General features: G+C 28.9%; 2 protein-coding genes across 5 annotated transcripts; both read left to right on the forward strand.

Annotated features, from left to right (window-relative positions):
* The first annotated feature begins 861 nt into the window (after positions 1-861).
* On the forward strand, positions 862-2,558 carry LOC115696329 (F-box protein At3g07870-like). 2 transcript variants are annotated; one of them, XM_061101797.1, is made up of 2 exons: positions 862-1,070; positions 1,147-2,558. In XM_061101797.1, exon 2 carries the CDS (start codon positions 1,182-1,184, stop codon positions 2,349-2,351), a length of 1,170 nt encoding a protein of 389 aa, XP_060957780.1. In that variant the 5' UTR covers positions 862-1,070; positions 1,147-1,181; the 3' UTR covers positions 2,352-2,558. The 2 variants fall into 2 exon arrangements, with proteins under 2 accessions (XP_060957780.1, XP_030479093.1); XM_030623233.2 differs by having other exon boundaries at positions 1,155-2,558.
* Positions 2,559-6,660: 4,102 nt separating this feature from the next.
* LOC115697846 (phosphoserine phosphatase, chloroplastic) lies at positions 6,661-13,226 on the forward strand. Of its 3 annotated transcripts, none has more exons than XM_030624992.2 (10): positions 6,661-6,846; positions 9,144-9,205; positions 9,969-10,037; positions 10,153-10,428; positions 10,782-10,914; positions 11,016-11,123; positions 11,818-11,911; positions 12,333-12,482; positions 12,564-12,617; positions 12,993-13,226. In XM_030624992.2, exons 4-10 carry the CDS (start codon positions 10,194-10,196, stop codon positions 13,116-13,118), a joined length of 900 nt encoding a protein of 299 aa, XP_030480852.1. In that variant the 5' UTR covers positions 6,661-6,846; positions 9,144-9,205; positions 9,969-10,037; positions 10,153-10,193; the 3' UTR covers positions 13,119-13,226. The 3 variants fall into 3 exon arrangements, with proteins under 3 accessions (XP_030480852.1, XP_030480850.1, XP_030480851.1); XM_030624990.2 differs by having other exon boundaries at positions 6,693-6,846; positions 9,969-10,043; XM_030624991.2 differs by having other exon boundaries at positions 6,693-6,846; positions 9,969-10,029.
* The last annotated feature ends 1,788 nt before the right edge of the window (positions 13,227-15,014 follow it).

Consider the following 15,014-nt stretch of genomic DNA (forward strand, 5'->3'; position numbering starts at 1 on the left):
GCACTTTTAATATATAAAGATATTTTAAAAATAATAAAATGATAGTTAATGTAACCAATAAAATTAATATTAATAAAGTTTTTTTTTTTTTTTTATCAATAATACTAGTAAATTACATAACCTAATAAACACTAACAGACTCAAGTTAGAGCAACCATTGTGGGAGAACAAATCTCGAATCTAATAAACTCGAAGCCTGCCGGAAAAAGAAACCTCAAGCGAAAAACTTTGAGTTAGCCACCGTTATCGGCGCAGCTACGACATCGAAATGGGTGGTCATGTAGAGATTCTACCCGCATTCTAATGCTTTTAGAAAGGGATTTTTTCTACAATATTATTTTATGGGGTAAATACCATTTTGGACCTTGTGTTTTGCAAAAGTTACAGATTGGACCCTGTGTTTTGTTAAATGACAAAATAGACCCTGTATTTTCTAAAATAGTAAAAATAGGACCCTGAACTTAATTTTTGACAACTTTTTTTTAATACAACTAACTTGAAGACAATGCTTAATACGAACAAATACAAAAAATGTAAACAGTTTTGTCATAGCACTTTTAGATCGGATTATAATTAAATTTTATTTTGATAAAAAATCAATTCAGGGTCCTATTTAAACTATTTTAGAAAATAGAAGGTTCATTTTGTCATTTAACAAAACACATGGTCTAATTGGTAATTTTTGTAAAATAGAGGGTCCAAAATCATATTTACCCTATTTTATATTTATTTTTAATTTTAAAAAATGAAAATTAAACACTAGTCTCAAAATTAAAAAATTAACCATTCAAAAAAAAATTAATATTATTTTTTTAATGTAAATTTTAAGATATATATTTAGGATTTTTTATACAACCATCAATTATCTAGAGGGAAAACTAGGTTAAAAATCCTAATCCTAATCCTAATCATAAACCTAAATTAAAAAATCATCATATAAAATTTCATATTTAAACTTTAGATTAGAAGAATTCAACCCATCAATTTCAACTCGTAAATTATAATTATTTTTCTTTTTGTTCGTTCCTTACTTCAAATTCACTTTTCAAAGAGAGAGACTCAATCTCTAGGTATGTTTTAGTTTTACTCTGTTTAAATCTTCTTTCTTGTTTTTATATACATAAAATTATTTGTTCATATTCTCAGCTCCATAGATTTTTTTTTTTTGAAGATAATTAATAATGGAAAAGAGCAAGAAAGAGGATTCAACTGAACTATTTCAGTATATTCCAAAGGAAATTATACCAAATATCATGACCAAACTTCCACATGACCTAATTATGAAGTTAAGGAACTCATACAAAGAATGGAAGCAATTCACATCTAATGCAACATTTATTGCTGATTCATTCTTTCACACCAAACCCAATTCAATCTTGATCCAAATCCCAACATTTAAACCATCAACCCCAGCCCACAAAAGGAAATACAAGTCAAAGTTGTTAGAATTGGATGAGAATGGACTAGGGTTCAAGGTCAAAAACTTTGGTATGGCAGGGATGAGAAGGGTTAGTTCTTGCTGTAATGGTTTACTCTTAGTAAATGATATGAATGTAAAGACCTTAGTTGTAATGAACACTATGACTAAGTGTTATGCTACTCTTCCTACATGCCCTTCTCATTGCCCACATAAATCTTGTGGTATGGCTCTAGTGTACATCTCTAGTAAAAAACAGTACAAAGTCATACACATCTATAATCATGGTTTTGGGTTTGAGTTATTGACTTTAGGCACTACTCAATGGAAGGTAATTCCATGGCCATCTCTTGTTGATTTGTATTCTCCTTATCATTTTTTTTGGAGTGATCCTTTGTGCACAAATGATCAATTACTCCTCCATTGGAAGCTTAATACATTTAAACATTTCATTGTAACAATGGATACACATGAGGAAAGGTTATGGAGGACTATGTTGCCTTATGAAATAATTGGTGAAAACTTCTCAATATTTGAGATGAAGGGTTGTCTTTCTTTGATGTCAAATGTTTCCTCTACTAAATTTGATGTGTGGGTTTTGAAAGATTTTGATGAAAAACGAGTTTGGTGTAAAAGTTTTAGTGTTTGGGCAGATTCAATAACTTACTTGTCACCCAAGTTTCTTCCTAACAGTAGTACTAAAGCTTTGCCTGATTTTAGTAAACTTGAGGCTGTGATGACCTTGAGAAATGGTGAAGTAATAGTTTTGAAGAACAATAAATCTGGTTGTTGTTATTTGTATGAGACAAGGCTTGAGAGGTTGAAGAAATGTAGTGATGATATTTGTTGGGGTAAAAGTAACTTGTTACATTATAAGACCAGCTTTATCTATTGGGAGAATTATGAAGAATTGCTCACCAGAGAAACTATTTAATAGAACTTGGAATGTTTAGCATTTTTTTTAGCTTTTAGTTATTATTATTTTTCCCTTTACTTTTAAATTTCATTGTAATTTGGAGAATTTATTTAAATTCTCATAAGTAGTAATATGTTGATGATATTTTCTTTTCTTTTCATAAACTTAAAAGTGTCATGAAATGGTTACATTTGTAATATGAACTAAACTTATGCTTTTAGGTTATTACATTGCTACTTTTCTTCTTATACATTTCATAAGAGTATTTTTCTTATGTTGTTTTCATGTGTTACCCTCTCCAATTATGAGTAACATGCTTATAGAGTAATAAATTAGGTGAAAATCTTCATCTTAAATACCATTAAAATTGATGTCTTTACTGAAATAGAATTTCATGAATGGAAAGACAAACTTTGTTAGGTGACAATTCCAAGCTCACTGTGACACTTGATAAACTAAATTTATGGTCATATTATACATTTGGTTTTAAAAGTTCTTTTATTGGTTGCCATCACTTTTTTAAAAATTGAAAATACATTTTTGGAATTTAAATAATATGTATTGTTTTCTAATCTTTTGTAGATCTATATTTGTATCTTTATAATTTTTTAAATTCTGTGCTTTGAAAAATTAATTTTTAAATTTTGTGTTTTTGTAGATTAAAATTGGGGTATGTAGACCTAATTTTTACCCAAAAACTTATGAATATAACTAAAACTAGTAAACTTTGCAATTGTTTATAGAAATTTAAAATTATTTTTATGTATAATTTAAAAAATATAAATATTTAAAAAATAATAAATCTATATAGAGAACTCTAAAGAATTTAAAAAAAACAAATCATCATACATATAAAAAAAATTACACAAAGAAATATCTTCAAATGTACGTTATAGTGAAAAAAAATTAGAAACAGAATAATCTTCACATAAAATAGAGAACTCACATAATAATTTTAAATCTATAAAAAACTCATTATATATATAATTTAAAAATAACTTACATTCAAAATCGATGTCATCACCGTATTCAATAATATCCTTAAATGTACAAAAATTTAGATTAATTGGAAAGTGTATTAGAAAAAAAAAAATTATTAGCTCAGTATACTATCAAAATTTATATGTTTATAATGAAAAAAGTAGGATAAGTTGTAAGTGTGCTAATTTACATATTTATATGTTTTTTATTTTTATTTTTATTTTCGTAAATAAACATGTAAATTCAATTTTAAATAATTAAAATGTAAATAAAATTGTGATACTTTTCTAAATATACAACATTTTATTTTAATTTTTAAATCATGATTGATTAGATTTTTTTTATTCCACGTTTAATTTTTATTTATATAATTGTCTAATTATTATAGATAATTTTTGTGAATTATTTGAATTTTATTTTGAATTTAGAGATTTAATGTTACATGTATTTTTTACATTTTCAATTATTTTTATTTAACTTTCAACAATACTTTACACATAATCATAAATAAATTAAAAATTTAGAATGATTAGAATTTGAGTATTTATTAGTAAATACATATGATTTATTATTATTTTTTTTATCAAATTATAAGAATTTTTTACGTGTTGTGCTTTTGAGCTATTTTATTTGTGCTTACGTGTTATGTCTTTGGGCTTATCGTGCTTAATCTTATTTTTTCGTGTCGTGATATGCTAATTTACAACATCGTATCGTACCCAAGCCTATATTTTTTCATATCGAGTTGTACTTGTGCCTCTTGACTCGTGCCGTATCAAAAAGCCTGATACATACGTATTTACAATACTAGTTGGGAGTTTTATAATATTTTGGTAGATATTTTGATCATTGAAATTATTTATAGAAAGCAAGTTTTTAATTATTTAATTTTTTGAGAGACATTTTAAATTTAAAATATATTTTTTAGAAAAAAATTAGTAAATTGTGAAAGCATAATTTTGCTCATTTTTTTAAACCATAACTTTGCTATTTTTCATAAAAATATTTAGAATAATTAGTAATTTTGTCCGCTAAATTTTTGACACAACTTGATTCTGCCCTCTAAAATATGCAACTTGTTAAAAGTTCTACTTGAACTTTTACATTTACATAAATTTAATCATTCTGTTAAGTTTTATCCCATTATTCCATTTAAATGCTAATATATATTTGTGAATTAGTAATTTTGCCGTCTAAACTTTGGCAACTATCAAAACGTACATTCTCAAAATAAAAATGAGAAAGATTCAACATTTTTTTTTTATATAAATCTTAAAAAATTATTTAAATCTTAAAATATCATTTTGAATAATTAAGAAAATTAAAAAAGAAATCAATTTTTTTAAAAAAATTAATTATTTTTATTTTATTAAAAGTCCATTTAAATTTAAGAAAGTATATTAAAAATTCAATTTTCGTGAAACTAAAGTTTACGGTATTATCTGTGTTTTCATATGAGGACACATGTAATTTCTAAAGCCAATTACAATTCAGGACTTCAGGCCCAACCAAGATAATGTGTCAGATCCATTAGCGAAGCCAAGTCTTCCGAATGACGGGCATACGACTCATCTAGGCGAGATAATCCTTCAACACAACGAGAATCCGAAAGATATCATTTGGAGTGTCCAGAGAAGTAGTCAACAAACGTCCAGACATCCAGCTCCATATCACACCTATAAATATCAGATTCCACGATATCAGGACTTAGCTCCCAAGATCTCGTTTGAGGATCATATCTTTCCAATATGGAAAGATAGTAATTGACAATCAAATATTTAATGTGTTTTTATTCTCTACAAAAGTAGGACATGATTTGGACAACTATCGACATGATGTGGTATCCACATCAGCATACAATCGACACCTCATGGGCCGAGCTCCATTAGATGAGCCAAGTCAATATGTTATTTGTATTTACCCCATCAGGGGCAAAGTGAAATGAATAAGAATCCTAGCACTATAAATATAAGAAAACTCATTCAAGCAAAGGGTTATAAGTTCATTCCTCAATTGCTTAGGCAAAATCTAGGGCTCAAACACTTGTGTAAATCATAAGATTTGTTAACCACGTAAAAATTATGGTGTTATTTTATTTATTATTCATTAATTTCTTTAGCTTTCACACATATTTTATTAATTTTCGAAAATCTTGGTAAACATACAAGAATAAGTTTGAGTCTATTTTTTTCTCTAAAAATCTAGATTTGTTTAAGTACACATAATATTTTTTAGTTTAATTTCTAATTTTTTCTAAAAATATTTTTATATTTGTATATTGAATTTCTAATTATTTCTCTTTACTTTTTAAGATATAAGTTTGTAAATATAAATAAGTTTATTTTTTTAATAACAAAATCTTAGTTTTAGTTTGTTTAAATTATTTATTAGATTTTCAATAATTTTGGTTTAATTTATTAAAATATATTTAGATTTTTTAAGTAAATATAATATTTTTTGGGAAATTATCATATATACTATTTTTTTTTAAAATTTACGGTTTGGGTTGTTCCGGTGATTTCTCCAGTAGATTTTATATAGGTTGCTAGGTGAATTTTGGTTGCGATTTATGTTACTCTGTTAGTTGCTATAGAAGTTTCCGTGTGGAATTCCGTAGAAATGCAAAAAAACTGTTTTGAAGTGTAAACAATGAAAAAAAAATCTTTTTTTTATTAATTTTGATTTTATAATTATTTTTTAAAATTAATTTTTTTAATAAAATAATAAAATTTTGTATTGATTATAATTCAGAGGGTAAATACCATTTTGGACCCTCTGTTTTACAAAAGTTACCAATTGGACCTTGTGTTTTGTTAAATGACAAAATGGACTATGTATTTTTTAAAATAGTACAAATAGGACCCTGAATTGATTTTTTATCAAAATAAAGTTTAATTATAATCCGATCTAAAAGTGCTATGACAGAACTGTTTACATTTTTTGTATCTGTTCTTATTAAGCATTGTCTTCAAGTTGTTTGTATTAAAAAAAAGTTGTCAAAAATTAAGCCCAGGGTCCTATTTTTACTATTTTAGAAAATACATGGTCCATTTTGTAACAAAATACAGGGTCCAATCTGTAACTTTTGCAAAACACAGGGTCCAAAATGATATTTACCCTAATTCAGACAAAAAAAATATTAATATGTATTTTTAAAAGAAACATAACTCAACAAAGAATATAATGACGTTATTTTTGAAGAAATTTTTTAATAAATTATATATTTTAGAGGAGAGTGTTTTGTAAGAATAGCTTTTATGAAATTTTTCATTAGCAAAATAATTTTTTATGGTTGCAAAAACGACTATAAATTACACTGCAATCATAAGGTCGAATAAAGTAAATTAAGTGGGGTTATTTTGTAAATTTTAGTATTTCAATTTTCCACAAATTAGGTAGTGCTAATTATTGAAATATTTAATCACTTTTTTCTATTTCTACCTTACGGTCCTCTTCCCTCAACAGCTATGGTCATTTCATGCTCAACCATCCATGGCTTCCTTCCACAGTCTTCACTCAATGATTTCTTCAGGTAAATTGATATTCTCATCTTATTCTTTCATGTTTCTGCGTCTCTATGATCTCTTCCACTTTCTATCTCTTTCAATATCAATCTTAATTTTAGTCTAGTTTTATTTCACTGTAATTATTAGATCTGGCTTGGGAACCCCATTAGGTCTTTAAAATCTGATTTCTTCCATCAACGAATGATTTTAACTTCAAACTGTTTGTTATGTGTGGGTATTTATGATCTTGAAGCCATTGAGATTACTTAAGGGTGAATTGTAATTGGTTTACACTGGCTGATTTCTCATATATGTCTCTACTTCTTGAACACTCTGTGCCTATATCTATTTAGTGGTAGCAAAACTCAGGAAATTGCTCATTTTTCTTCACTCTATCATGTTTCTCTCTTTTCCCTTAAACTTTTCTCTTCGTATCTTTCAGCAGAGTCTCCCATTATTGAAGCATTATATTAAAAGGTTGTTGAGAAATATAAGATGGAGATTTTGCTTATCTATTTAATGGTAGCATTTTGAGGCTCTTTGTTTTGTGTGTGTGTGTTTTTTTTTATTTTTTTATAAAGGTCTTTAACGATTGGAGATTTGCATGGTTGATTCGATGTGTACATGTATATAATCTTATCCTCTATACGAAATGGCAGTCAAGACTCAAGAGAGTTTAATACTTGAGAGTTATGTTAGGATAAGAGTCTTTAAACTTTCAAGTGCTATATATGTGATTGAATTTTATGACTAAGATATTCAAAAAAGGGGTATTAAGTTAAGATCGTGTAATATCCTATGTGTTAAGCATTGGACTGGGGAATCCATATAAGCAAAGTTGTTTTGATAGCTATTGCTACTTTTATGCCATTTTTGTTACTTTTTGCAGCTCCTCCAAAGGCCCTTTTTTTTATTCTTTATTTTTTTATAAGAGAAAATATAGAAAATTTGAAGTTTTTGCTTTGTTCTTCTTAATTAAGTTTATTGTTTTTCTTAGATATCTTTTAAAGGTCTTGAGGTTTTCTTATATTTATGTGAGATTGTAGATATCTATGTGAATCCTTATATTTGTATGTTTAGTATTTGTGTTTTCCTCTGTAGGTTTTGGTGTACTATTAGTGAGATTTAACCTGAGAGAGATATAATTCCATCTTTTGATTATTTATAATTTGTGAACTGCTTCTACATTTCACCTTTGTTCTGACAATAAGGACTCTGAGTTAACAACACACAATCCCAATTCCAAACAAACATACAGATTATTTAAAAAGACACACATTTCTGTTGTTTTTAATCCAACTAAAGCAAAGGATTAGTCTTTGATTATAACGGTTTATCTTTTATGTGACACTCTATGTTTTCTCACTGTTAGTGAGTGTATTGCTATTCTTGTTGGTTGAAAGCCATGGCAACATGTACTTTTCTTATTTTTTTCCCTTTGGATCTGTTATCTTTTTGTTTCTATTTGTTTTTTAGCTTTGGTGTTTAATTCCTTTTCTAGTTTTGCCTTTTCATCTGTGAGGTTCTTCTGATTTTTTTTCTAAATCTGCGCCGGTGGATTTTTCTTTTGAGTGATTTTGTTTACTTCTTTTGTCAATTGTGTTTTTCATCTTCATTCCTTGCTGTATTTTTCTTGCTTCTGGTTTGGTACAAGGTTATTTACTGAATTATTGTTGATTTTCCTGTTAGTGCTAAATCATTGCTAATTTTTGTGCCAAATTTTTTTGGCTTTGTTTTTGTGATATTTTATGGCTCAGTTTTGTGTTACAGACTTACAGTTCTTGGCTTTGTTTATTGCCTTTTCTTGGCCTTGTTTTCGGTTACACTGTATATTAGAGTAATAATTTTTTTGAATGCTAGATCAGAGTAATACTTGGTATAGTTGTCTATTACATCATTTTATAGGTCAACATTTTAGTATTGATGCACTTTTATGATTAATGGTTTTACCATTACAAATGGATCCGAGTTTTATGATATAATTCAAAGAGCTTTAGTGAGGTAGTCTTGTGCGTTTTTTGGGGTGTGTAATGTATTCTAAGAGTCAACTATATGTTTCTAGCATATAAGCATTGATTCTAGTTTTAAATTTTAGATCAAAGATATTTATAGAAATCACCTTTTATGTTTTTTTTAAGGTGGTTCTGTTTACTTATTGCCCGGAACATAACATAACTATCCTTCATCTTGTTTTCTCATTTTTAATTATAATGCCTTAAGTCTAACGAACGACATTCCTCTGGTTAGAGAATTTGATGAAACAATATCTCATATTAAAATTATTTGAAAGGAGATTCTTATGTGCTAGTTTTTTGTAATACAGGTAGTTTGTCAGCTTTTCAGGCAGAAAAACCTACTCTTTTGGTGGAATAAGATAGGCTCAAGGTATTGGTCTACTATTCAAAACTTTCTACTCTAATTCATCATCTTTTGTTTTAGCTTTGGTTAACAATATTGTGTATCTATACGAGCTAGATTTTTTTTTTATTCCAATGCAAAAGCTATATTGTCTAGTTTTTATTAGAGCTGTACATAAATTTTCGTAATCCTCCCAAACCGAATAACTCGCCTAATCCAAACTGAAAAACTCGACGAAAAATACAAATTGAAAAACTCGACAAAATTATAAACCGGCCAGTGGGTTAAAAATATTATACAATGTAGTACATAATTATACCTCATTAATGGTACACTAGTAATTTTTAGGTATCACAATGTAATATATACTATTTAGTAGCCAATTATATATAATATAATTATAATTTGTTTGGATACCAATTTATATGAAGTTATTAATTTTAGATACCAATTAGTGTCAAATTGCATATGATACTAGTAGGTATGATTTTTTTTAGATTGTTTAGTATACTAATAAGTGCTTCTGGATACCAATTAATAATATGTTATTTTAGATACCAAAATATTATTATAATTCTATTGATACTTTAGATATGATTTTTTTTTTAAAGGATTTGGTTATATTAAGTTTTGGTTGTCAAAATTGCAAATGATTTATTTGAAACGTTTTTAGGTGTAGTTTTTTTTTTTTTTGAATGGAAGTTGGTAGAGGAGGAAAGGAACAATCACCGGTTTTACTGTAATTAACTTAAATTAATATTACTGAACCCATCTCATGCCCACTTTCCAGTGTCAGATCTGATAACTCTCACTGGCCAACGCCAACGCAGTCATCATCCCCAGACCTCGAGGTACGGAGGTAGAGGTAGCAATCATCAACCTATGTCTCTCTCCTCTGCTTCTATCGCTCTCATTTGTCTTCTTTGTTTCAATTTTTTTAATGGTTTTAGAACATTTGTGAATGAACGTTACAGGTTCTTCATCAAGTTTTAATTATTCTGGGAACATTTAATTAATGGAGGGATTAGTGGGTTCTTCTCAAGTCACGCATATTCCTCCTACACATTGTAGACAAAGTCTCGTACCTTTTGTTCCTGCACTTTCGTTGAAATTTGCACCAAGTTCGTATAGATGCCATTTCAGGATGAAGAACCATCCTAACAATTCATTTAACCCAATCGTTGCTTCAGATCAACTACTGGAAGAAACCTCAGTCCCTAACCAATACGATAACACACAGCCATCTAAAGGTTGTATATAAAATCATTTTGAGCTGTGAGATATTTGATAAATTGAATTAATAAATGATAAAGTTGATGAAAAAAAAGAGTATATATATATTATAATTTTATGTTTCTACTCAGTGTAAGTACTCTGAAGATTTATTTTCAGTTCTTGTAGGAGTTTGGTCTTATTGATTTCTTATTGAATAGATCAACTTGTGCATTGAGTTTTGTTAGGTTTTTTGTGTTGTTATACAAGGACTTCATGAATTGGGAATTAAGAATTTGTGCTCATGAGATGGCTTTTTTTTCTTTTGTAAATGAGCTTCTTGGCTGCTTTATATGGTTGCTTTATTAATTTTTTTATATATTATATATAGGGGTTCTTAAGCTATGGAGAAATGCCAATGCTGTGTGCTTTGACGTGGATAGCACAGTGTGTGTGGATGAAGGCATTGATGAGCTTGCAGAATTTTGTGGGGCTGGAAAGGCTGTTGCTGAATGGACAGCAAGGTCAGCCATTCTTTCTTACTTACTGCAAATTCTTACACTTCTTATAGTCATAGAGATTCTCATGCCTGAATTTGGTTCTTCCTTTAATTTGTTCTTTTCAGGGCAATGAGTGGGTCAGTGCCTTTTGAAGAGGCCTTGGCTGCGAGACTTTCCTTGTTTAATCCTTCTCAATCTCAAGTTCAGGAATTTCTTGAAAAGAGGCCCCCAAGGTAGAAGGGTTACCTTCAAAATTTGTTTACTCTAGCTATTATAATTGTGGATGTCTAGTCTTGCTTTTGCTAAATAAGAAGGAAATACTCACATTATCATTTAAAAAAAAACATGCAAGAGAATCTGGTTTATGACATCTATTATCAATAAATAATGAATGGGGGGGTCACTGGAATATCATCAAAATTGCAATGTGTAAGTGTATACATATAAGATGTGAACTTTAAATTTTGTTGATTGGAGTCAATTGACATTGGAATGTATCTTAAATAGCATATTATGTTTCTGCCATGGAACGACAGTATTTCTATTTTCCTAGCTAACTATGTGATTTGTAATTTGACATCACATGTCATAAGACTTCTACACATATATTCTCACATTGTTTTTGATAGTATTTTGTACTATGTATAAAGTCTATGTTTCATAAAAAAATAACCTCAACTTACTTCTAAAGGTAGAGATGTTTGCTAAACAAAATGCGAGATGTTTTTTTTATTTTTTGAAGAGAATGATAGGATAGAGTTTGTTTGTAATAAAAGGAAGAAGTAACTTTTTGATGTATGGTGTTGATGCGAATTCATTCCTTTAACTGAAAGTTATAGGCTTCTGTTTTTTTTCCCACTTATGGCATCACAATGACCAGAAATTTGTGTTCATTTTGGTCTTCCTGAGTCTGCTATTTTCCTGCAGGCTTTCTCCTGGCATAGATGAGTTGGTCAAAAAACTGAAGGCTAATGATAAGGATGTGTTCCTGATATCTGGAGGTTTTCGCCAAATGATCAATGTATGTTGTTGAATGATTAATCAGTATCGCGATAAACTTAACTCAACATCTTATGGGCTTCATCTTTTTGAACTATTATGTTTTTGAAAAAACACATAGATTACTAAGGAACTATATTATGGTACACTTATTTAGTCATCTTGATGGCAGAATAAGACCTGAGGCTTCTAATAAGAGAGCCAAAAAGACTTTAATAACTGGAAGTTCTATATACTTACAGACTCTCATAATTGATGGATCACCGTATGCGTAAATCCGAAAAATCACATTTTTCTAAAGCATAAACCAAAGATAACATGGTTATAGGAACTTTTTGTGTAAAAAATTATGTATCCAATGTCCAACTTTTAACTAAGAATAGACTGAATATTTATGTACTTTTAATTTTAGATACTTGTTGATTGAGCAATTTTCTGTGAAGCCTGTTGCATCAATGCTTTCTATACCTCCTGTAAACATTTTTGCCAATCAACTGTTGTTTGGAAGCTCCGGGGAGTTTCTTGGGTTTGATAACAGTGAGCCTACTTCAAGAAGTGGAGGCAAAGCTAAGGCAGTGCAACAAATAAGGGAGGTCAGTTTTTGAAGCTGATTAACTTAATTTTTGTGTTTTTGAATTATTTTGCTCAATAAACTGATTGAGCTCATCTGCTAGGCTCATAATTACAAGTCACTAGTCATGATTGGAGATGGTGCAACTGATCTCGAGGTAACTGTAAAAATCTCAAATCTACAAATGCAGCAAAACTGTCTCTTTTCATGCTACTACCACATCTAATATTTTGAAAATTTCTGTGGAAAGGATAAAGAAACAAAGTCTATAATCATATGGCATTGCATGTTGGTTATTATGATTTGAAGTGAACTTAGTTTGTAAGATTATCAATTGCAAACAATTTATCATTGAACTAGTTTCATAGATAAGTAATGATTGATATAATAATATGTTATTTTATTTTCCATGTGGAATTTCAGAATATTTGAACCCTTAATGTATTTTCTTACACAAACAAACCTATCCAATCCAAGGACACCCTATTATGGTATTACTTGTGCCCTAATATTTTTCTTTTCCTACACATAGGCACGTAAACCCGGAGGTGCTGACTTGTTTGTTTGCTATGCTGGTGTTCAACATCGAGCTGCTGTTGCAGCAAATGCTGATTGGCTTGTTTTCGATTTCAAAGACCTAATAAGTTGCTTGGACTAACTATATAACATGGGTTCTCCATTGCTAGCCCTACTCCATTCTTTGCTTTTGTTGTGGTTGCTTGTAAAAACTCGTATCTGAATGAATAAAAAGAGTTTGTTCTTTCCAGCCAGTAAATGCAAATGATACTTCCTTCTTTGCTTGCATACTATTCATATTTATGATTAAGGGGATTGCATTTTAGTTAATGGACTTCTGCTATTTGAATAAGTATATTTAAGTTACAAGGCTAAATAAATGTCTCTAGTAAACCTAGTTTGGCACTGTGCTATGGAGAAAGCAGCGGTAACAGAATTGTGAAAAAAAAAAGTAAGTCGAAATGTTTGGTAAATTATAAATTTTAAAGTGTTGTGAGTTATTAAAATTCTATTATAATAATAATAATGTTATAATCTAGTTTATTATTATCACAAATATATAAAAAAATTATGTTATATAAAATTTTTATTTTCTATATATTTTTAGTTCTTTGATTTTCATAGTATAAATTTACATCCATTTGATAAAAATAATTTATATTTTTTTTAATTATATTTTTATCACTTGTAAAAGAAATTGTAATTTGTAAGAAATTCTAGGTTAATGTGGTTTGTTAATAATAAAAATATAAATATAAACTATTTTTAAAATAAAATAAAAATAAGAAAATTAAATATTTTTTTCATCCAAAAAAATATTTTTTTGGTAATATATAATAAATAATTAAATATATTTTTAGTATAAAATAATTTATTACAGAGTTTATTAACCAAAAATAATTTTTTTTATAAAGTTGGGTTGTACTAGCTTTAGTTTTTAGCTGTTTTTTTAACTGCTTACTAAATACCTTTTTATCATAGTTTTTTTAAAAACAGTTTTTAATTTTTCCAAAAGTTGTGTCAAATGGGTCCTAAATTGTTCGGAGGCTCCTAAAGTAGCAATTTTATGCAGACCAAGCTCTTTACACTCGAGCAGGGCTGACCCTGAGTTGAAATGGGTCATAGGCAAAAAAATTTTTTTTAGGCCCTTACTATAAAAATAAATAGTACTTTTTAAAAATTATTAAAAAATTTGTATATTTTTTAAAAGGTATTTTTTTTTATTTGGACCCCTAAAATAAGTGGACCCTAGGCGCGGGCCTAGCCCGCCTATGCCTAGGACCGATCCTGCACTCGAGAAAAGAGCGCTTGGTAATAGCTGTAATAATAAGTAAATTAGACCATATTTTTTTTTTTTTTTGATAAATCACACCAACCATAGCATTTATCTAATTATTAAATAAAATATTACAAATTTTGTCATCTTAGATAGTGCACCAACTCCATACTTTAATCTTTGAATACATAATTCCATACTTTAATCTATGAATACATAAAATTATAATCAAAACTTAGCAACAATATCCAAACCTTGGCATAAATAGTAGCAAACTCATCATCACCATCACAACTATAATCATCATCATCTCCACCAAGACTAACTGCCATAAGTAGTGGTGGAGCAAGGTGGTAACCACCACTTTGAGAGGTTTCAAACCCCTTGATCAAGTGTGTAATGTCATGAGGATCAACAAGCTTTCATTTCGAGCCATCCCAGCCTTAACACCAGCCCCCTTAGGGGTGATCTTGTCCAACCGATGGCCTTAAACACAGACTCACCGCTTTGCATTCCTAAATCTAGGGATAGGTTTGGTTTCTGAAAGTCCCAAGAGGTGACCACTGGTTTTCTAGCTAAGTAGGAATGGCACCTCCTTAATGGTAGGAATTCTCTTTGTTGTTTTATGAGAGATAAACCCTTCCACCGTTCTGCGAAAGATTATGATTCTTAATTTTGAAAGAATGTAATCAAATGCAAAAATATTCTACTGAAAGTTGCTTGTGTTAAGTCACTAAAGCTAACTTAGTGGAGAGAGAGGGA

Source organism: Cannabis sativa, chromosome 7 (genome assembly GCF_029168945.1).
Source record: "Cannabis sativa cultivar Pink pepper isolate KNU-18-1 chromosome 7, ASM2916894v1, whole genome shotgun sequence".
In the NCBI taxonomy this organism is placed as follows: domain Eukaryota; kingdom Viridiplantae; phylum Streptophyta; class Magnoliopsida; order Rosales; family Cannabaceae; genus Cannabis; species Cannabis sativa.

What these genes read in the sequence shown, in the direction of transcription:
- LOC115697846 (XM_030624992.2), top strand. Translation starts at nt 10,194, where the DNA reads ATGGAGGGATTAGTGGGTTCTTCTCAAGTCACGCATATTCCTCCTACA. An exon ending in TAACACACAGCCATCTAAAG is followed by an intron (nt 10,429 to 10,781) that starts GTTGTATATAAA and finishes TATTATATATAG; the next exon opens with GGGTTCTTAAGCTATGGAGA. An exon ending in GTTGCTGAATGGACAGCAAG is followed by an intron (nt 10,915 to 11,015) that starts GTCAGCCATTCT and finishes TGTTCTTTTCAG; the next exon opens with GGCAATGAGTGGGTCAGTGC.
- LOC115696329 (XM_061101797.1), top strand. Translation starts at nt 1,182, where the DNA reads ATGGAAAAGAGCAAGAAAGAGGATTCAACTGAACTATTTCAGTATATT.